We start from the raw sequence: 22,028 nt of genomic DNA on the forward strand, positions 1-22,028 counted from the left end.
CTTGCTTTGAGTGGCGGAGGATGTCGACTTGTACAGTATTCATGAATTGCATCGGTTCTACACACGTAAGGAATACAAAGGCTTGATTACAAAAATTACTTTGAAAATCAGATGATAAGATGCGGACATATTTCGCATCAATTATATTGAACAACGTACAGTGACCAATAGAAGGAAGTTTGTTGAGATAAGGATTTGATAACAACTAGCTGAAACGAAATATGTGATTATTACATAGAGATATCTCAAATGGACAATGTGTATCATGGTGAAATATATTGTCTGGCAGCACCTCACTGAGAAGCGCCTGAAGATATACCGGACGAAGACGAGGATGAAGTTGTAGTCGCACCACTGGTATTGTTCTTCGACGATTTCGAAGTGAAGAACCTCGTAAATGAGCTAGTACGATCCATCAACTTCGGTCGGCTCGGACTTGAGCGAAGTGACGGCTCGACAAAAGTGATCGAGCGTCTTTTGCTCAGAGTAGGCTCGGTGGGTAATTGCAGTTGCGTATGCGTTTGTGTTTGCGTTTGCAAAGTCTTTTTGGCGGTGTGAGGAGGAGAAGCAGAAGTCGGAGAAGGGAATTGGTATTTCGGCGGTTCCTTCGTCGATTTCGGACTAGACGGAGTGGGGAACGCATAATCCCCAATAGGAATTTTAGGATTAGTGGAACTGATCAAGACAGGTGCTGAGATCCCTCTTGAGAAGTTCGGTCTTGCACTTGGACTCAATTGGGATAAACCCCTCGAAGTCGATGGTCGTTTTCCCTTTGTATATCCTTGTCCATGTGCGGGTGCATGAGCATATTCGTCAAGGCCGTCTGTAGCTTGTCTTCGGATACCCGGTCTAGCTGTTGAGGTGGACGTCGACGCCGATGCCGGGATTGAAGTTGATGTTGATATTGCTGGATCTGTGTGTCCTGTTTCGCCCGACTGCGCCTCTGTGTCAACTAAGACCAAGCGCATATCTTCTATCGATATCGTTTTCTTGGCATTTCTCTCATCCACTATCCTAGCTTCGTCTTGCCCTTGCCCTTGCCACTGTCCTTGCGGGATGATGGGTGAAGTACCGCCTCTCCGCGTATTCAGCTGTCTCATTAGATCAATTTCCTTATGTATCCTGAACGTAGCCTCCTCGTTCCGCTTCGTTTTCAGATCTTCGTCGGAAAGCTCTGGTGCGGCTTTCCTGACCACAGCCGATTTGGGAATTATCAAGGCCTCCGGTGGGCCCTCCGTAGTCGGTGTCAGCGCCGGAAGAGGTATAGTAGATGATTTGGGTGAGGGCGGCTGAGTGCTCTTGTAAGGCAAAGACCGATTTTCATCCGGCGAGGCGAACTCGGGTGAAGCTATGGGTCTACCCCGATCCATCACATTCACTATTCTAGGTGATTTGGGGGAAGTCGCGGGAAAATAGTTCTTGCTGGCTGTCGGGGTTACCATCGGATCTAGAGGACTGATGGATGTTGGCGATGGATCATTATTGAGAAAGTAGGACAGGGGGTTGAACCTCGGAGTAGCGCTAGTCGGACTGATGGTACTAGTGGGCAATAGTGGGCCTTGAGCAGTGTGTGCAGGGAAGGAGTAGGCTGGGAGTACGATCGAAGGTGGTGCATTTGAACGCAATCTGTGAATCTGAGCATTGAGCGACCTAGTCTGCTCGGGTCGGGAATGGGAGGCAGTCCCAGGAGAAGTATGTGAAGGCACAAGCGGGACAGGTTGGGGTGACGGCGTATGTTTAGGTGTATCGATTACGATTTGAGGGGCTAAGTACCCGTATTCTCCAACACTAACGACCGAAGACTGCCTGGAAGCAGAGTTTTTCGAAGACTCCCGTCGCGCTTCTCCTCTTATGCTACTTCTAGAACTTGCTTGAGAAGACTTCCGGGATGGTTCTGCTACACTTTTAGAGGATCTCCTGGATTCATTCGACATTCTCCTGAAAGCACTTTCCTTCACCAAAGAAATCCTTCGTTCGGCCAATGAGGCTCGTCTCGAAGCTTCCTGCTCCGAATTCATCGACCCCCTCGTGCCTCTCCTCGATCCACCGACCGGAGCGAGTGAGCTTCTCCTTCGCTCAGCTATGCTGTTTTTCCTGGACGCCTCGCTCTCCGACACCACAGACTGACGTCTCAGTGATTCCCGCAATGGTGATACACCTAAAGGCGTGGTTCGGGCCACAGGGAAAGATCCGGCTGAAGTCGAGCGTATCTCGACAGCTTTAGTCGTTACCCTCGAGGAAGAGCTCGCAGAGGATATGAGTGGATTCGACACTGATCTTGCTAGACCCGGCCGAGGTGGCGCTGCGCCAGGAGGCACGCCAACCGTGTGAGGGGCTACATAGCTTGTGACAGCTCGGGTCAATGCTGGTCTCGTACGATTCCGTAAGATGTCCGAAGGATGCGGCGGTGCTGGTGGGGTGCCGATCATTCGGGTGGTGGGCTGCATAAATCGAGTCACTTGGAAAAGGGGAGAAGGGACGAGTGAGGAGATTTCGGATGATCCGTCCTCAGGTAAAGCTGTCGGCGCGATGGCGACTGATGCCAAAGGGAAATTCGAGTATAGCGAGGGGACGGCAGAAGCGTTCCTCATTTCCGGTGAAGGGACATAAGATTCCGTATGCACTTCCGACTCGTCCTCGTCGTAATCGTAATCGCTCTCGTAACGACTATGGTAGTCTTCGTCTTCATCATCAGATCGAGAATAGGGCGACCATCCTTGATAGTCCCAAGCTCTATCTAAATTCTCTTCACCATCACTGTCGTCATCGTAAGGCGTCACCTCGACGACTTCGGAAAACCGCCTTCGAAGTAATTCTAGACTTGCAAAATTCCTCAATCGCGACTCCTCGATCGGGTCGAATATCGAGCTTGATCTGGACTGTTGTCCTGAGAGTGAGACTGAGAACGAATTTGACCTGTAAGATATTCCACTGGATCTTCGTCTCGTGCCGTTGAGGAGACTTCTAGCGCTTGATCTCCGTCGACTCTCTGCCAGGTCAAATCCTAATAAGCTCGGGTTAGACTGGCGCCTCGCTTCGTAAGGTAATTTGGGAGCTTTCGGCATAGACCCCCTCCTACTATCTATACTCCCGCTAAAACTACCGGCTCTCGTACTCAGACTGCCCCGAGGTGAGATAGAGATCACAGACCCGCCGGCCCCTCCTGTGGCTGATAATGCCCATGAAGGCCTTCTTCCTCCCCAGGAAGAGGGACCATTCCACTCATTCCCTTCATCGTTCTCCGCCTCACCGTCTAGCTGTTCTCGGATCTCGTCATATTCGCTAGTCTGAATCTCTTCGTGGCTGTTATCAAACTCGAATGCAACATCCGAAGGGAAATTAGGTGATTGACAATCTGGGGACGCTGCGGAGTACGAAGAGTCGGGTGAAGTGGTGGAAGAAGGCAATTCTACTGAGATCGTTTCGATGAGTGTCTTGGCGGTCTGGGGTGTCAGGATTGGTGTTTGCGACCAACGAGGCAACGGGACGCTGTAATACCGCATACATAGGATCTGATCAGCGTCTCACGCTACTTTACAGAACCATAACATCCACAACAATTGATCTCACCTTGTTTCAGACATCCTGGTGTGCCCGCCTCGATTTACTGATATGGTGCGATGTGTGAATGGGGCGGTGTGATACTGGTGTATGATAATGATTGTTATTCTCGTCGAGATCGAATTCGAGGGTAATCTGACACCTTGTCTTGTATTATTTCACTTGATTGTGCTTTCGTGATTATGAAGTGATGGTGAAGAATTGTACGATACCAAAGATTTATGAGAACCAACGAAATATTTACGGATGTGATGACGATGACTTTGGGGAGCAAGTTCTCCGAACAACCAGTAGTCTTTATGGACGGGACAACAAAGTCTGTTGACGGTTCTTGTATCGGTACGATGATGCGTTAAACTTTCATTTCGCAATCAGGTACGCCTCCAGGACAGTTGGATATCGTTTCGACGAAGGCGACTGTGGTGGTTTTGCATGTAATGTCTGAATACAGGGTGAGAAGTGACATACCCCAATCGACATGTCTCAACAAGGTAAAAACAGGTTCCTGGGCGATCACAGATGTCTCACCGATAGGGTTTATCGTTGTTCGGATAACTGGATGACTGAACGTGCTCGCGTCACTCGTAAGCTATTCCAGTATTCCAAATCCTCGGATGGCCTGTTTTGCCATGCAGAGTCGTACCTCAAAAAAGGCACAAGCCATTTCCCTAGAAATACCTGACATGCACAAGCGCCGAGTATAGACTCTGGCAAATTAGCTTGGGCTGGTATCTCAGCGCACCATGGCTTCGGATCGAGGAGACGCATCTACCGCACCCACCAGATCCGCGATATTGGCGTTGGCTTGTCATGGCAGACTCAGGACAGGACTATGGCATTGAGGGAGACATCTTTTTCCGCGTTTATATTCTATTTACGGTTTTCAAACGATTATCATCCTTCTGCTTACCATCGACATACCGTAACATTCCAAAAGGTGCCGCTGGGCTCTTCATGCTGCCAGAATTTTGTGAAGGAAACTTTGTCTGTTATTCCGAGATCTGTTCCAAGAATATTCTGACCTTTCAGCATCTTCCGCATCAGGACAGAAAAGCCTTACATCGCATTCAGCAGGCAGTCCAACTCAAGCTGAGCTTCATTTTGCTTCGCTGGCGGGGCAAATGTACGCCTTGAGACAACGGGAAGAAGAGGGACCCGTCGTGGCTCTGGTTATCAATAGTTGAGGAAGGACAGGCAGAGGTAAATAACAAAGTTTTCCCTTGGGTTTTTTAGGGATCTGCGATGATCGACAGGTACGTACCTTGTTTTCCCTGAAGTTTGCGTCTATCCACAATTACTCTTTCTGGCTTGAAATCCAGGAAACCGAATTGGCAGAAGATACGCATGTCATACACGCGAAAGCCATCTACACCTCGCCTTACATAGTGGCTCATGGCATGACGCCTATGGTGAATGACCTGCTTCTCGAGGCAGACGCACTCACCGGCAGAATCGGCCCCGAGCAACTGCCAAGGAGGTTTGTGGGAATTTGAGGCCTAGCCGAGTTCCTGGGACCGAAATCGATTCTGCATACAGCAAAAAGTCACAACAAATTTTCAAGTAGCTTCTGCTTGACCCGAAGCTGATCCGCAAGAACCTCAGAGAAGATCGGAGCTCATCTGTCGGGGTTTCTGCTCCTCGGTGCAATGGAGACAGGCATACAGACAAGGGTACTTTGCGTTACAAGCATGAAATCATTGTTTGCGCAAAAGAATCGCTAGCCGGGGAAAGGCGCGCTTCATCAGACGTTTATTGGTTTTCGCTTAACCTGTATGCCTATTTCACATCAAGTGATCGGCTACGTCATCAACATCCGGAGTCTCCAGTACACGTGTTCACGATGAAGTCTCGGACAACGAAGAGGTTGTCACGACTACGAGTACAAGTCCCCTTCTCGAATCTACTCAAAATCATGTACACCGGTCTGTAGGACATTCACAACCCTTTCAATAAATGCGAGGACAAGATACATGCTCGGTGTAGAACATGTGGTGGCCGTTTCAATGGCTAGTCATCTACGTCCTGGGCGGTGTGACGTTCGTCCCTCTGGTTATAGCTTCAACGATATGTAAGGCAATATCTTGTGCTCGGACTCGGCTCGCGCTGCAGCTGATACATGCTTTGCGCTCAGGGTATGTTTTCACGTATGGATCGGTGCCTATAGGCGATTCGGACCCAGCCAAGCTAGAGAAAGCATACTTACAGGATGAGGACGCAAAAAGGGAGCAAGTAGAAAAGAGCAAGGCATCTGGTATTGTCACAGAAAAGCCTTTGTCTGGATGGCTCACCGTGCGCCGACAGTTCAAACCACTTGAGTCCGGCTCAAAGAATGCCTTGGCGACGTCCAGCACCAGCTTCTCGGTCGAGGAGGAAGGTCTTCATGAGGTGGAAGGAGAACAGGACAAAGAAAAAGCAGACACAGAATCAATCATGACAACTGGCTCTTCAACCTCTGCGTCCAACCCTACGACATACTCCGCGAGGATAGCTCAGACGTATAGATCAGTAATGGATGCAAGAGCGGCAAAGAAGGAGCCTATACCGAAAGAATTCTTCTTTTGCGTCTTAAAAGGATCGGTTCTATTCCTGTACGAAGACGAAACGCAGAGCAATTGTGTCGCTGCATTAGGAGTCGACCAATATACCGTGCGGATCGAGCGTGAGGACGGCAAACGATTCAAAGGGAAAGACGCTGAGATGTTCGCCAAGCGTAATGCGATAGTCATGAGAGTCGCCAAAAGGGTCGAGAATAAGGGTATGCCCATTCTTAGTAAGGATAGTCAAGCAGGGGAGGACGGGGGAAGGGACATCGAGATGGAGAACAAACCGATCTGTTTATTCACAAAATCCAACATAAAGTCAGTGAGCTTCTGTGGTTCTCGATGATTGTAGACATAAGAAGCTCACGCGGATTTCTATGCGCTCCAGAATGGAAGATTGGTATCTTGCTCTTTTGGAAGCTTCGTCACAATCCTCTCATGTCAAAACGACAGATGTCTTCCAGTCGAGAGATATGCAGGACCTAGTCAATACGATAGATACAGAGCCGGACCCGATACCCATGAGGTGGCTGAATGCCATGTTTGGGAGATTGTTCTTTTCCCTGTATAAAACAGAAGCACTTGAACAGGTGCGCTGTTTCCGCCAAACCTATCGCACATCGGCCTGCTGACCATGCAGGATGTAGTTCATTATTAACAGAATCATGAAGAAGCTCACAAGGGTAAACCGACCTTCTTTTCTGGGACCAATCGTAGTGAGAGAAGTGAACGTTGGGTCATCGTCACCGCTGTGAGTCAGACAATCGACCCCCGAGACATCTGGCAATACTGACTGTGTTGTCCAGGTTATCCAAGCCGATGCTGAAAGACCTGACTGCAGAGGGAACAGCGGCTTTCGAAGCCCATATACAGTACAGATCGAACCCAAGTCGCCCAAATTCGCAAGTTCGGATCACTATCGCTACCACTGCTACAATTCCCACCGGATTCAAACCCTATGTTGTCGATCTCGTCCTTGCCGTGGAGCTCAAATCGCTGGAGGGCAACTTAGTCATGCAAATCAAGAAGCCGCCGAGCAACAGGATATGGTACGGCTTCACGACAATGCCGAAGATGGAAATCGAGATCATCCCGGTTGTCAGCGAGAGGAAGATACAGATAGGTATGGTGTTAAAGGCGATTGAGAAGCAGATAAGAGAAGTAGTAAGTAGTACATGGGGGTGCGAGCACGTCAAGCTCATGCATCTTCGTAGATCGCGGAATCAGTCGTACTGCCGAATATGGACGATCTTGCCTTCTTCGATACTTCTAGGCTCAGTGTTCGCGGCGGTATCTTCAATGAAGCCAGCAAGGTCAAGCAAGATGTCGACAGTCACGCAGATGATGACAAAGAGGCTGTGCCTGAAACCGATATTCAGACGTCTAATGAGGATCCTTCTTCCGCGGTCCCAGCTACTGCGAATCTACGTAAAAGGCATCCGCAGAAGTCAAAAACGACAGATGTGGGTGATATCGGAAGGTCAGAAACACCGCCTGGTATGAGCATACCTCGTACCGACACCGCACCTCCTACCCTCAGCAATAGCAATACAACGAAAACGGCTGCCGCCATGCAAACTACGAAGAAGTGGTTCGCCCAGACCGGATCATCCCGGACTCCGTCACTCAGCACACAAACGACTACTGGCGGGCTCGGAACCAAATCTGACGAGAATATGTTACGACAGACCTCTGATGGAATTACTACACGCCCTTCCCCGTCGGCTGAGACAGCGTTGTTGAATTCCAATCTCACCAATAGTCCCTCAATCTCCGCAGTGCAAGTGTCTGCAAGCACGGCTCCTCTGTCTGAGGAGGAGAAGAGGTCACTGGAAGTAGCTCAACCTAGGGAACCTTCACCAATGGGAACCCCTCGCGGAGAGCTCGATATCCATTGTCTCAGAGGTATACCCGCGCCATCTGACGCTTCAATCGCTTCCACGTCTAGCTCCAGTACCGGCGCGATCCAGCCTTCGTCGGCTACACAGAGCTCAACGGCCTCGCTCATAAGCAGTCTTCGCTCAAGGGATAAGCAGGCATTGCAGGCTCAAGTCGGCACGGCAAGGGATAGCTTGAAGAAGTGGGGTGTAGGACTGGCAGCCAAGCGAAGAGCAATGAAGGAAGAGCAAGTCCAAAAAACGGAATCGAGGGCACCAGCATTGTACCGGCCCCCAGAGGAGGACTTGCGGGAAGATGTTCGATCACATCTGGCGACTTCACCTAGCAAATCTCTTCAGGATAGGCTGAATGCTGCTGCCCATGCTGACGCGTCATCCATTCCGATGCCAATACCTGCGAGAAATCGATCTTCGTCGTCCAGTTCCAGACCGAGTTTATTCGCATCACCTAAATCTGCTGCTTCTCCTGCTTCTACTTCTCCCCCCAAGTGGGCTCCCTCGACGTCTGGTCCAACGACCAGTGTGGTCAGAAGCGACACATCCACTACACCACCTGCGATATCGCATAATCGTCGGTCGTCGAACTCGACCCCTGTATTCACTCAACCGACCTCTGGGAGATCTATGGTAGTCCCTCGAGTGCCGAAACGACCCGGTCAAGTGACTGGTATAGGACATGATGCGAGTGAGCCAATGATCAGGAAGGTCTCAGCGGAAGATGGGCTGAGAGAAGAACGTCTGGAGGATGTCAAGAAGGATGCACCACCTTTACCACCCCGAAAATCGAAAGAGAGTCTTCGACCCGAAAGTGAGAATATCAGTACCGGCGCAAGTCCTGGGGAACCAACGGATATTCCTTCTCCAGCAAAGTCTTCAACTCCCGCACAGGAAACCGTACCTCCGCCTTTACCAGTTCGAAAGCCTTCGCCTGCCGTATCTGGTATTGTCACTCCGGAGCAAAGCCAGCTCGGATCAATCTCTGCTGGCGCCAGACCCCCGAATCCTGTGGGAAGGTCAAACTCGATGGGTGCAAAACCCTCAGTAGACACAACGGCGTCGACGGAACACATTCCAGACATCGATGTGACCTCTCCCGCATCGACCGAACTCCAGTCAGCACTCGGGAAGAGCCCTGTCTCACCTTCAGTGGCCGAGACCGCCCTAAGGAGTCTCGTAGCGAAGAACGAAGAAGCTCTCAAAGCCAAAGCTAGACATAGCGAACCGCCTTCACCTGATCCATACGAGATACCGATCGGACAGGTGAGAGAACCTGATTCAGGCCGAATCAACGCATCAGAACCAGATATCGAGAACTCGGACGAGACGCCAAAGTGATCCTGAGCCGCTAACGTAGTCCTTATTCACCGATAGGACTGTGTATATGTTGTAAAAAACCAACTTGATGCATTGTTGACCACTTCCATATATGTACATGTGTCGCGAAGTAAGGACTGTTACTGCCACACTGCGCTAAACCTCACAATGCATGATCACATCAGTCCCCTGGTTTTGCTATTCGTGCAAGGTCGATGACGAGCCAGGGTCGTTAACAGCCGTACAGAATTTCGAGGCATCATGATCGACCCTCCGTAACCATCGAGTGCAGCTTGCGAAATCGTTTTCAGAGAAGGCACAGTACAGTACAATTTGATGGTATACTGTAGTTTTCGTATAGTACTCGTACCTTACCTTTGACACATGACACATAAGAGAGGTTTCCGAATAATGATGCACAACAAAGCAAGTCTGATCTAGGAAGATTTGGCGCTTCTCTCTGTGGCAGCAAGCTGTAATTTGTATCCTATTCGCTTTGTGCATGCATTTAGACAAGACTAGTGCTACTCATACGAGTACCTGTAGTACTTGGATGTTAAGTTACCTGCACTCGGAAGCAAGTTACCCTTAAAAGGAGGATCTGTGTTATCAGGGTAATCCGATAACCGAGCTCTACGAGTCGATTCTGAAAATCACATCATACCAACTCGTTATCTCTTTCTTCTTTTCCTTCTTCCTCTCATGCTCCTTCATACTTCTCGCAACTCATCAGCAGCAATCACCAATGATATGACATACATCCAGTCCAACTCGCCATTAGCGACACCCTCGAGCTCGACATCACCCTCACCCTCAGCCTCAGCGTCTTTTTCCTCTTCGTATTCGTATAAATCTTCTCCAATACGTCATTCTCCCTTATCGCAACCACCCATCGTAGCAGGACCATCTAGAACACCCTCACCTGCATTCTATCATCATCACATCCACATTGGTAATGGTACAAGACCAATCCCGACTCCTACTTCACGAATTTCGAGGCGTCCATCCCTCTCTCCATTATCTTCGATAACATCGCCTTCTCCTCCAGCGCACTTCTCTCGCTCCGGAAATCAACATTCGCCCGCCACACCGCAACGACAGAGCAATCAGCATGATGAGGCTCATACACCCTCACCACCCCTATCGCGCTCCCACCCCCTGTTAGGCTCTTATCACTTATCTTTACTGCATTCAAGGATGTCACACGCCCATCAGCCTCATGAATTATCGAACGAGTTCTCTCTCAGTCTGATGAGTGTCGGGAAAGGGAGGAGTTGTCCTAGGGAACTAAAATTTCCTAAAGCCTTGGAAATCCCTTTCTCAGCTACGTACTACGATCTTTTCAATCCCGACGCACCCTCGTCTCCCCCGTCTAAACCCTCATTCTCAGTTAGTAGTAGTCCATGGACTGGTAATGTCAACATCGAGACTCATTATTACACCCAATTCTCATCATATGTCCCCCGAAACCCCTTACATCCTGACACGAGTTCAATGACGACCACTCCTCCTTCTTTTCCGGGATACCAAGTTGCTCCTACTGGCCAATTACAGATCCTCGTCAAATCGTCAAACTCCCCAATCAAGGTATTTCTCATACCCTACGATCTGCGTAAAGTACCCCTTGGCGGCAGATTATTGATCAGGGAGAAGACGTATTGCCGGAACTCTTCTCAAGCACAGGGGAATGACGAACTATCGAAGTCGAAATTGAAGTACGCTATACAACTTCAATTCGTCTGCGTTTCTGCCAACAACATGCCAGATCATAGAAGTCGAGAAGATGATAATCCATTCACTACTCGAAATCAGCGCATCTCAAAGTCATTTGTCAACAGTGAACGGTTGGGAAAGGCGTACTATATCTCGAAATCGCTCAAATTGGTCTTTGTCACTGCTCCGCCTGAGAAAGATGAGGTGTTAGAGATTGAAAGGAAAGATGAGATTGTTGATCCGCCTTCAATCGAGATTGAGACTGCACCAGGAGGCGAAGAGGTCCTGCATAGTAAGAGAAGGAAGAGTAGCTTCGCTTTTTCACCTGGGAGTTTGGGTAAGACGAGCGATGATTGGATTATACATCGGTCGAAGTGGTTATCCCGACAAGCTCTCTACGCCGATAGAAGCAGTGAGGAAGAGGAAGAGGATCGAGTTAATCCACCAGATTCGCCTAAAATTGTGGACCTCAACGTTATGGGGAACAACGATTCGGAGATTGACAGCTCTTCAGTGTCCGCCAGAGCTAGATACGAAAGATCTTCTCGCGTATCGACTACTTCACCTGTACCTGCACCTGCACCTGCACCTGGACCCCCTCCTTCAGTGGGCTTACCAAGCTCAGAATATCAGCCATCTTCACCGTCCCTTCCTCTTCCTTCGCTGCGCACTACTGCCAAAGCAATTTTATCGCCTATACCGATTCTTTCGCCCCTACCGATTCGTTCGGGGGCAATCAACCATTCTCGTCCGATTACACCTACACCCACTTCGCCCAGATCGATCTCGCCGCATATTGGTAATGACCATGGCCCACCGTTGATTTGGTCCCCCAAATCGCAGAGACGGATGAGGAGGGAAGATGGGTTGGAAGAAGTGGAATTGAGTGAGAGGTTGAGGAGGATGAAAACGCATGATGGTCAGGCATAAACCGTGTTGGGTTTTAGCGGATGCGTCCTGAAATTACCCCTTTTCTACCAATATCTCATAATATTTGTCTCACACGCTTACGACCCTTTATGAATACTCGTCTGCAAGTCTCCACGTCGCCTCGCCCAAGTGTCTGTAATATTCAATATTCAATTGTTGTTGTCACAGTATCCCAAGTTCCCATATCATGTATTCCTATGTGTTCGTATTACATAACACATTGTGGTCCGTCGAGGCACCGGAGCCTCCACATGGTTTTGTATTCCTGCAAACGTGCTTTGTTGTAAAATGATGCCATCTAAGGGTAAGGGTAAATGATCACGGGTAAAATGCTCCGGTCAGGTACTCACCGGGACGAGTGAGGTCATTTGATGGCATGATTAATAGCACACGATCAGTTCAACGACGAGTAAGCTTACAGTACAGCCTTCAGTGCATGTACGTCATTTCCCCATCCTCATCTCCTAGTCCTGGTGCTGTTCTCACATCATCAATCCGAGTGATCCTTTATACCAGTCGAGTACCGACACGCGGCGCAGCAATCAACCTGTCCTCCTTCTTTCTACCTTTCTACCTTTATAAATACGATAGTGTGGACGCATGAGTTATTTCCTGAATACAGTCATTGAAACAGTCCAATCCCACATCCCACTCACACGTACGAACTCATTCGCACCTACCCCAGAACAGACCCAAACACAAACTCAGATGTCCAGCTCAGAAAGACAACCGCTCTTGAGTGGTGCGGCTCTACCTTCGGGAAGGGAAGTACAGAATGCCTTGCCTTCGAAAGGCCAACGAATCAAGGTTGCGCAAGTTAGCGGTGCGTTGAGCGCAGGTAAATTCCCGTGAGTCGTTTATCTCATCTCTTTTCCTCTCCGCTCTTCCTCTCCCACTATCTCATCTATACTCAGGCTCGAACCCAAATCGTGTCGTATCGCCACCGAATTTACCCTGCCCTTAACCTTGACTGACGAAATGTCGTTATATTTTGGCCTCCTGGCAGATCACAATCCCAATTATCGAAATTGATCCAGGTCCTCCTTGATTCCGATGCCCTCAAAGCTACCGGCGGACCCAACTCGAGAACCGCCAGATTAGGTAATGAAGGCTCAAGAGTGCTGGAGAACCTCAAAGATGTGCTTAGGTCCGCTAAAGCCTGGGGAGACGCTAAGAACGATGACGATTTACTGCAAAACTTCTTTGTGAGTGACAATTGCCACGTCGACCATCACTTCTACAGCTAGACGGTAATCAGTGAGCTGACGAGAATGCTTCTTGCAGTATAACGCCGCTACGGCCGATGTAGACGTCGACGTGTCCGCCGCCTCGAGCCCATCGCAGAAAGAACTTTCTCGAGACGGTCAACGAGCGATCGAGTCATTCAGGACCATCGCTTCTCTGATAATCACAAACGATACTTTCCGACAACTCGGTTCCGACTTGATCCTGCTCACCAGAGATATCTTCGCGGACGCAGCTAGCGTAGCTGCGGACAACGCCAAAGCGGCTGCTGAGAAGACCCGACCATCCCAGAAAGAACGACAGCAAGGCGTCGATTTCCAAGGTCTCCAACAGAAGGGCAAAGCTCAGGTGAAAGGTGCTAGAACGGGTAAACTTCAAGGACAAGTCAGGGAGAATATATGGGACGAGATTGAGAATGTCAAAGAATACTTCGACGAGAAACTCCCAGAAGCAGATGAAAAGAAGGACGAACTCATAAATAACTTGCAGAAAGTGGTTACTCAGGCTCAACAGAATCCGCAGTACAAACGAAGTTTGACGACGATCATCAACTTGTTCAAGAAGTACGCTCATAAGGCGGAAGATGCGTTAGATGAGACTAAGCAGAAGAGCGATGTGAATGATGAGGATGAGAAAGTACAACAGGCCGGAAGGGATCTTAAGGCTTTCGTGGAGAAGATCTCCAATAAGAGCTTGGACGACGTGATCAGTGCTTCTCAGAAGGTGCGTAATCAAATTGCTCGCTGTCCATTCTGGACAACTTGACGAGAATACGCTGATGGAGCGCTCGATTGCACCGATGCAGGCCGCTGAAGACGTGAGAAACGATGATAAGCTCTCGGCATATTTCGAAGAGCTCGGCAACTACTTCGACAGATTACTGTACCAACCTGGATATGTTACTTCCCAAAGGGCATACCGAAAAGCTCGATCATTGTACGACGATGGCCAATCTCTCATTACGGAGAACCCCAAGTGGAAGGAGGATGCTCGAGCATTACAAGATGAGCTTGAAGCTGTCGTCAATGGCATCACCAACGATAAGCCTACCAACAAATTGGTGGAGTCCATTGAGAACCTTGGCGATTCTCTCTCGCACGCTGGGAAGGTCGGTGTGGGAGCATTGAGAGCAGAGGGTCAAGGGCTGTATAGAGACTTTGTGGATGTCATTGTACCGAGATTGATTGGGCTGGTTAAGGAGATTCCTGTACCTAGAGTGGAGTACAAGTCCGAAGGTGAGTCCTCGTCCTTTGCGTATGCGTTCAGCTTCTCAAGACTGACAAGCCTCTATGAGACCACAGATGTCGACCTTGTCATTGACGATATCAAGCTTGAATCTGTTTCATTCATCCCTGACTCCATCAGATTTGTGCAGCACAACGATTTGAGATTTACTCAAGGATACGCTACTTGTAAGTGGTGTCAGTCTCCCGCAGAAGGGCTTCGCTGAATAGGTTCACATGGCAGACGCCTCCGAATATGACGCTTCCGTCCGACTCCGAGTTCAAGGTCTTCACTTCGAAGCGTCTAACATTGCTTTCTGGCTCAACTTGAAATCTGGATTCATGCCATTTGAAGATTCGGGATTGTTGGACATCAAATTCGGGCCTCAAGGAATTTCCTTCGACGTCACTCTCGAAAATGCGAACGAAGAAGACCAGGAAACCTTCTTCGTGGTCAAGGATGTACAGGTCTGGATCTCTGGCTTCGACTTTGAGATCAGAAAGAACACCAAGTGGTTGGCTGCATGGTTCGCTCGACCAGTCATCAAGGCTTTCGTCAAGGTAAGCTCGAGGTGACATGCTCGTGGTCAATCAATCGAAATACTGACGAATTGCGATTTAGCGAAACCTCACCCACGCTCTCGAAGCTCAAATCGCTGAATACCTCAGACAAGCAGACTTCAGAATGTACGGTGTTCAGCAAAGAGCCATCGCTGCGACCAACGCCAAACCTACTCCTGCGAACTTCATCAATGCTGTGTTCAGCGATTCCATCTTCCCTTCTCGATGCGCTACTGACAATGTCACTGTCGGTTCTAAGGGTGTTGTCAAGTACGGTAGAAGGGGTGAATATGTCTTGCATATTGGCGTAGACGAAGATGTGAGTCCCTCTTTCACCTCTTCCTGTTGCCTGTTCAAGGGGAGGAAGGCGACTTTGGCTAATGCTATTTCGTCAATATCAGTTGTTCCCCAACAAACCCCCATCTTACGTTTCCAATACACAAAGACAGAAACTCAAAGCTGCCGCTTCGTCATCCACCAACAGAGCTGTGGGATCTGCCGACGCGTTCAGAGCGAAGGGTAAACAAGCTACTGATCAAGCTAAGAAGGAAGGAGATGATCTCACGGCCAAGGCTAGAGAACAGAAGAGAAGAGAAGAGAAATCTGAAGGATGGAGATCGGATGCTTTTGATGTGTAGTCTGGGTTGAATCACTTTGATTGACTTTAGCATTCCGACTTTCTCTTCTTCATGAAGGATTTTTCACCAATATTGTCTTTTATTATTCTTTGATTGATTATGACCCGATATGTACTGTGATGTAGCTTAGATAAACACGTAAACAATGGTAATGGTAATGGTAATGGCAATGGATTGAATTAAGGTCTCTTTGTATGCATCATGTCATGGTAGCCTAGCTGAGATTAGTATTGAGGACTTGGATCAAGGCTTCACAGCATTCGTTCGTTCAATTGAGGAGGATTGTATTGGTTCTTAGTTTATCCGGAAGCAAAATACCATTGCTCGAGCAGATACAAATCCGTGCTAAAGGAGATAAGTAGGAAGGTATTATAACGTCATTTCGAGGATGTGTAAGCAATCAAGTATTCAGTCACTCGTTCATTCAGTATTCCAAGAATTCACATAAAAGAATTGATCGACACAACGATACAACATTGCAGAGAAGGAAGGAGAATCGCAGCCCAAACGACTCCGACTCCGACCTTAGCTTAGCTGGCAGCTGTACTCTACACTATATTGCGCGAGATCAACCTCGAGCTCGAGGTTGAAGTTGAAGTTGAGGTCATACATCGCTTTGACCGCTTGACCGATTATCCGACGACGCCAACAAGGACAGGTCGCTTGTCATACATATCAAATCGAACGAATCTCGCCTCAGTAGAGACCTGGCATACTTGAGAAAGGAGCATATGTATCTTCGATTCGGCTAGGAGGGGTGTAAGAAGGGAAAGCGGAAAAGTGACTGTGGATTCCTTTCTTACTACTGTTCTGGACTGGAAATTGTATCGCCTAGCATCGTTTCGCAATATCAACGATATCGGTAAAATCGATCGATCACGACTTTCACACGACCCCGATTACGCCATCAACTGATAAGAGGACGTGAACCCATACTCGGATGAACTGTAACACCGAAACACACACACACACACACAATGTCACCTCCTGCTTCTTCTTCGACACTCCAACTTAACCTCCCACCAATCCCAAATCGAATAATAGCCACCTCCCCTTCCCCTTCCCCTACACCTGTATCTCCTGCGTCTGCGTCTGCGTCTACGTCTGCGTCTATTGCCAAGTCGATCTTCCCTAGTAAACCATTCAAAGCGGAGCATTCTCAAGACCAGGATCATGATCATTTAGGAACATTGGGGACTTTGGGTACTTTGGGAAATACTACGACACCCTCAGAATTGGATCTAAGTAAGACCCCGCCGCCGAGATCGTTCGCTCCTTCGCCTCCGCTTTTGTCGCGGAGTACTAGTGAAGTAGATCTAGAGTCGATGACGATGACGAGTAATTACGAGAATGGGAATGGGAATGGGGATGGCGTTGGTACGGACTCGATGTCCAGCTCAAACGTAATCGGAACAAGTCCTAATGGGCAAAATCATGATCATGACAAGACTACGATAATGAAGAACGGCAATTCCAGCAACAATAATGGCAACGGCGTGAAACGATCGACCAGTTCGAAGATCAGTAGGAGGTTTAGATATGAGGATGAGAATGATTTGAGTCGGTTGATGCGCACTGTGGATTTTGCGGCTAGAGTGAGTACATCATCATCGTCATGATCACCGATCTCAGAGCAAAATTCCTGGATCCAATGGCAATGAAGATGAAGACGATAGCTTATGAGAGATGATATTGTTAGAAACACTCGTGCCAAAGGAGGAAGGATGTCGATCAAACGCCTTAGTGAGTCTCAGCAAGCGACTGATTATCCCGAGCATGCGCAAGCTGCCAAGCAAGGAGAGCTGACCTCTCAATCGCTCGTGCAATGATTTTTACAGCATCAATCATCCTATCGTAAGTAACATCTTGCTCGCTCGCTCATTCGTGCTCCTACTTGACAATGCACTATGCCGCTGTTCGGACTTCATGCAGCAAGAGTCTAGCGGATCTGATACATTCTTTCCCATTTGCAGGCCGTATCGAATTACCTATCTTCGACAGGAATAACAGATGTCAAGGTATTACAAGCTGCCGTATTGCACGATACTGTTGAAGATACGCACACTACTATAGGTTCGTTGAATCGCTTATCTTTGCCACTTTCTTTCCCAAATGGCCCTCGGCCTGCTGACTATTGCGTTTGTTGATGCAGAGGAAATTGCTCAATTGTTCGGCAGTGATGTCGCTCGTATAGTCGAGGTGAGTTGCCCGGTGTCATTTGAACTGCTTTGAGCGGGGATTATCTTCAGCGAGGGTGGTGACTTAGCTGATGATGCATGACTTTCGGTTGGGTCAGGAATGCACGGACGATAATACTCTTTCAGGCCAACAACGAAAGATAGAACAGCTCAGATCGGCACCTCATAAATCGAAAGAAGCGAAGCAAGTCAAATTAGCAGAGTGAGTCAACATCTCATGGTCCTCAACTGTATACTTTATCCTGTTCTCACTTTTCCGGAGCAAATGAGTGATTGACGCTGACTCACCATTCGCATCATCTAGTAAAATACATAATCTCGAATCGATACGCCGTTGCCCGCCGGTCGGCTGGGGTGTTAAACGGATACAAGCGTATTTCATATGGGCGAAACAGGTCACCGATGGTGAGTTTCTCTTGTCATTCGATCTATTCTCCCTGTCTTTTGGGGTTGCAATACTGATGACGAATGATTCTCCATGCATGTTCAGTCTGCGCTCCGGCTCATCCCCCCTTAGCCGAGAAATTACAAGAGTTATACGAGACTGCGTACACGCGGGTAGATGGGGTGTATTATCCTTGTCATCCGGGGGTATGTGGACCTTTGACCGAGGTGAGCGTCCTCGCGAAGTCATATTGGCAGTAGATAAACGTTTCTGACGATATTGGAATTTTTCGGAATGAAACGTCTCAATAGCCCGAAAAAGAATTGATAGATAGTCGTTTAAGAGCTTTGAAGAAAGGCGATAAAGTCTGTCCTGCGCCGATATTCTTCTAGTCGCGCATGATCTCGGATTGGGTCAAATTAGACCAGATCAGATAGATCTCATAGCTCACGGGACGTCCATACCACGATAGACTCCAACGTGGCCCGAACCCTCAGAGGACGAGAAGCCACAATGGCGGACGAAGCGATAAATTGTGTATTTGACCGAGCAGCATGGGGTTGTACATAGATTTCATAGAGCACCGTAGCACTTATCTCGCATCTTTCTGCGATTCACTGTATTTGCATAGTTTCATACATAATCTTATTATTCTATACACTGCATGGATCGTTAATGGTCTCTTAATGGTCTTGTCATAGCGAAGGGTAGATGGGTGCGTCACGTGGTTCCCACGTGCTTTTCATTCGCTGCTCTTCCCCACGTCACAGCTTGCTCGCCGTCGCGTTCTCGTCCTCGCACTATTTCATTTGTTATTGATAGCTCATTCGTCTATCTGCATGTAGCCAGAGCATCGAGCAGAATAGCCAGCGCAACAAACAATTATCATCATGGAGCTAGACCCCTTGTATCACGTAAAGCAGCTTTTCTACCAGGGTGAGTCGATTTCCGCTGAGCCGCTATATGCTAAAATCGCCATGACCAGACTTTCAGCTGACCTCTTCTTTGTCATTGTGTTGATGTAGCTTCGTATAAAGGTAAGTGCGACAGCTTCGTGTAGCCAAACAAAACATACACCCATCATGATCGACGAGGTCAAGCTGACTCAGATACGTGTCACCTCTCGATCCGTGTAGCCGCAATCGAAGAAGCCACTTCGCAATTATCATCCGACACCGACGAGACACTCTCTCTTCGTAGGGGGACATACATCGCTCGATCATACCTTTCTCTATCCCCTCCGGACGTCTCTTCCGCTCAAAAGGCACTGAGTCCTTACGCCGCGTCTTCATCTTTGGGAGTGAAGACAGTCACTGCGTTCGCGTCGTACTTGGGGGGCGACAAAGCGAAGGTAGATGAGATCAGGGATAGCGTGTTGGAGATTGAAGGTAATGAGGATGAAGATCCGTTCGAGGAAGGTATAGTCAGAGTTATCAGTGCGACAGTGTTCATTCTGGAAGGAGAGAATGAGGAGGCGGTGGCTACCCTGAATGAAGGACGAGGGAAGGAGGATCTGGAGTGGTGAGTTGTCTGTGACAGGCCAGCGGTGTTATCTCCAATACAATGTGGGCAGGAGTTGTGCTGAAAATACAAAACTCGTTTCATTCTGTATGATCTCATATCTGCCTAATCGCTCTTCCAAAAATCAATCTGATTCTACATCCGCCTTTAACCCTGTGTGTGATGGCGCTGCTCATTTCTTTGTCCGATCGATTTCCCTCTCATTGCTCTTCATGTATACCTTCGGCTTGTACGATCACTCATCAACCCGTCAATCTCCGCTGCGCACTTCACCGTCACTTGAAATCCGACCATCAGCCTCGCCCTCCTCGTCCAGCTCCTGCTCACCCTCGACCGACGCGATCTCGCTCAGAGCGCCTTCAACACCGCCAAGAGGATCGGCAACGATTCCATCTTAGTACAAGCTATCGAAGCTTGGATCGGGCTCAAGACTGTGAGTGCACTTGATCACATCATGTCTGTTCCAAATTCTAAATTCGAGCTAAGCTATCCTCTTTCTGCTCTCTGCCACGCTAATCTGCTTTCCCGCATCGCAGGGCTCGAGACCGCTCCATCAATCGTACTACTTCTACGAAGAGCTCTATCAACTCCCCTCTGGCCGAACACCGCCCGTCTTGGCTTCTCACGCCGCCTCGCATCTGTTGCTGGGCCACATCGACGAGGCTAAGGCGGACGTCCTCGAGGCTAGCCAGAAGGAGAACGGGGATAAAGATGGGAACGTCCTGGCTGTTGGAACTAGTCTGGGGATTGAAGGTTACGCAGAGTGAGTCGATACCCCTACCTGTCCACTTTCCCTTCAGTTAGTCGCCTCATCCAGAAACAAGGGAGTCGCGGGAAATGTCGGATCAATTGGAATTAGTGCTGATGTCTGATTATGTGGGTGCAGGAAACTTGCCACGAACGCTCCTCGACATCCGTTCGCTGTGGATCTCGCTGAGAAATCGCGGCTTTTCGACGAAGCAGCTTCGAAATTCGCTATCACTGCTTAAGGCTATGACATAGGGCTGCTTTCGTGATGACATATCCTATGTGAGGCCTACGATAGAATGCCGCCGACTATGTGTTTGAACGGAATTCTTCGACATGCTTACATGTTCTTTTCGCGTTTTTTTTGATCGCGTGAGAGCCGTCTCGCTCGTGCGTCTAGACGATTGAGTGATATATTTGCATATCCATGGGAATAGCATGTAAATACGATTGATCCAACACGAAATCAAGTTCATACCGCATCGCTCATTATCTCCTGTGACTCTCAGTCTAAGACCTGATTCGCATAGCCCGTGCATCCTCTTCCTTGGTCATGAAATGAGTCTTATGCTCGATCTCAGCCTCGACCTTCGATACGAACTCACCTGATCAGTCGAGTGGCCGTGATTTTGGTCGGCGTATGAAGACCGAGATCGTGGGGTCTCTATTGGTCGACATAATGGATTTGTCAGTGACTGACTGACTAACTGATCGACTGATGTTGGCTCAAAATCGCCTTCCAAGCAGGAGATAACGATGTCCCTTTTGCTATGGGATGTAGGGTTTCGGTCTAATTGAGCATTACTGACCTCATCACCAGTCAAAACTTGACCGTCGAACCCGACTCTGAACCTGCTCGTCAGGTGATTAATGAAGTTATCTGATCCCGAGTTTCCTGGAATATTGGGGGTCGACCTACTGGAATTGATAGATGTCGTCTCCCGGGTGGACCTCATCTACCCATCTTTGAAAGAGTTCTTTCAGCTGAGCAAAAGCGGAAATACAATCTTGCCATTTTCTTCTGGGCGGTGTGGAATGCGCATGAGTGAAACAAAGGTCGATGATCTACGTTTCACCACATCATATCAGTTCGATGAAGTCTCAGTGTACAACCCGATTCGATCTGCGTTGCACGGCGTTTTTCTTAGGTCGAAATTTGAATTCTCACGGTGATTCGGACCTCCTCAACGAAAGATTCTGGATGACAGTTGGCCATATTGTTGAGAGCTTTGGGGCTAACCCAAATTTCTGTGGTTCAAGATGAAAAGTAATCGAGAGCAATTGAGAAAGAGTAAAGACGAAGCTGCAAGAAGGAGGAGATGAGGTGGGTATAAGGAATATGTATTTACTCTCGTTGCGTCTGCTTCGAGGACTAGGTCGCACCACTTGCTGATCATTACGGTACAATGCAATCTTCTTTTTGTCCTCATTTGACTGCTTATTTGATCAACGACAGATCCTGCTTCTTGATCATCAATAACTCGATCACCTGACTTATGAGTGATTGTATGCGAAGAAGCAAACTTTGTGCCATTTTTGGTATCCCGGCAATCT

The 22,028-nt window shown here is 48.6% G+C and overlaps 7 protein-coding genes across 7 annotated transcripts; 5 read left to right on the plus strand and 2 right to left on the minus strand.

The window, feature by feature from the left end:
• Positions 1–293: 293 nt before the first annotated feature.
• On the minus strand, positions 294–3,584 carry I303_105080 (uncharacterized protein; the record flags this gene model as incomplete). The annotated part of the gene is made up of 2 exons (XM_018408766.1): positions 294–3,489; positions 3,571–3,584. The coding sequence occupies 2 exons, from the start codon at positions 3,582–3,584 to the stop codon at positions 294–296; spliced, it is 3,210 nt and encodes a 1,069-aa protein (XP_018262457.1).
• Positions 3,585–5,547: 1,963 nt separating this feature from the next.
• On the plus strand, positions 5,548–9,334 carry I303_105081 (uncharacterized protein; the record flags this gene model as incomplete). The annotated part of the gene is made up of 6 exons (XM_018408765.1): positions 5,548–5,629; positions 5,693–6,419; positions 6,490–6,691; positions 6,749–6,852; positions 6,908–7,265; positions 7,316–9,334. The coding sequence occupies 6 exons, from the start codon at positions 5,548–5,550 to the stop codon at positions 9,332–9,334; spliced, it is 3,492 nt and encodes a 1,163-aa protein (XP_018262456.1).
• Positions 9,335–10,063: 729 nt separating this feature from the next.
• I303_105082 (uncharacterized protein) lies at positions 10,064–11,956 on the plus strand (the record flags this gene model as incomplete). Its single annotated transcript, XM_018408764.1, has 1 exon — positions 10,064–11,956. One exon carries the CDS (start codon positions 10,064–10,066, stop codon positions 11,954–11,956), a length of 1,893 nt encoding a protein of 630 aa, XP_018262455.1.
• Positions 11,957–12,664: 708 nt separating this feature from the next.
• Positions 12,665–15,623, plus strand: I303_105083 (uncharacterized protein; the record flags this gene model as incomplete). Its single annotated transcript, XM_018408763.1, has 8 exons — positions 12,665–12,804; positions 12,963–13,161; positions 13,241–13,924; positions 14,007–14,436; positions 14,503–14,613; positions 14,669–14,985; positions 15,047–15,304; positions 15,387–15,623. The coding sequence occupies 8 exons, from the start codon at positions 12,665–12,667 to the stop codon at positions 15,621–15,623; spliced, it is 2,376 nt and encodes a 791-aa protein (XP_018262454.1).
• Positions 15,624–16,600: 977 nt separating this feature from the next.
• I303_105084 (uncharacterized protein) lies at positions 16,601–18,598 on the plus strand (the record flags this gene model as incomplete). Its single annotated transcript, XM_018408762.1, has 9 exons — positions 16,601–17,218; positions 17,323–17,366; positions 17,462–17,477; positions 17,597–17,696; positions 17,776–17,822; positions 17,920–18,023; positions 18,126–18,226; positions 18,312–18,433; positions 18,518–18,598. The coding sequence occupies 9 exons, from the start codon at positions 16,601–16,603 to the stop codon at positions 18,596–18,598; spliced, it is 1,233 nt and encodes a 410-aa protein (XP_018262453.1).
• Positions 18,599–19,096: 498 nt separating this feature from the next.
• Positions 19,097–20,716, plus strand: I303_105085 (uncharacterized protein; the record flags this gene model as incomplete). Its single annotated transcript, XM_065969092.1, has 5 exons — positions 19,097–19,142; positions 19,343–19,727; positions 20,025–20,160; positions 20,264–20,490; positions 20,614–20,716. 5 exons carry the CDS (start codon positions 19,097–19,099, stop codon positions 20,714–20,716), a joined length of 897 nt encoding a protein of 298 aa, XP_065825164.1.
• Positions 20,717–21,075: 359 nt separating this feature from the next.
• On the minus strand, positions 21,076–21,690 carry I303_105086 (uncharacterized protein; the record flags this gene model as incomplete). Its single annotated transcript, XM_018408760.1, has 4 exons — positions 21,076–21,138; positions 21,284–21,326; positions 21,394–21,539; positions 21,643–21,690. 4 exons carry the CDS (start codon positions 21,688–21,690, stop codon positions 21,076–21,078), a joined length of 300 nt encoding a protein of 99 aa, XP_018262451.1.
• Between the last annotated feature and the right edge of the window lie 338 nt (positions 21,691–22,028).

Source organism: Kwoniella dejecticola, chromosome 6 (genome assembly GCF_000512565.2).
Source record: "Kwoniella dejecticola CBS 10117 chromosome 6, complete sequence".
Classification (NCBI taxonomy): domain Eukaryota; kingdom Fungi; phylum Basidiomycota; class Tremellomycetes; order Tremellales; family Cryptococcaceae; genus Kwoniella; species Kwoniella dejecticola.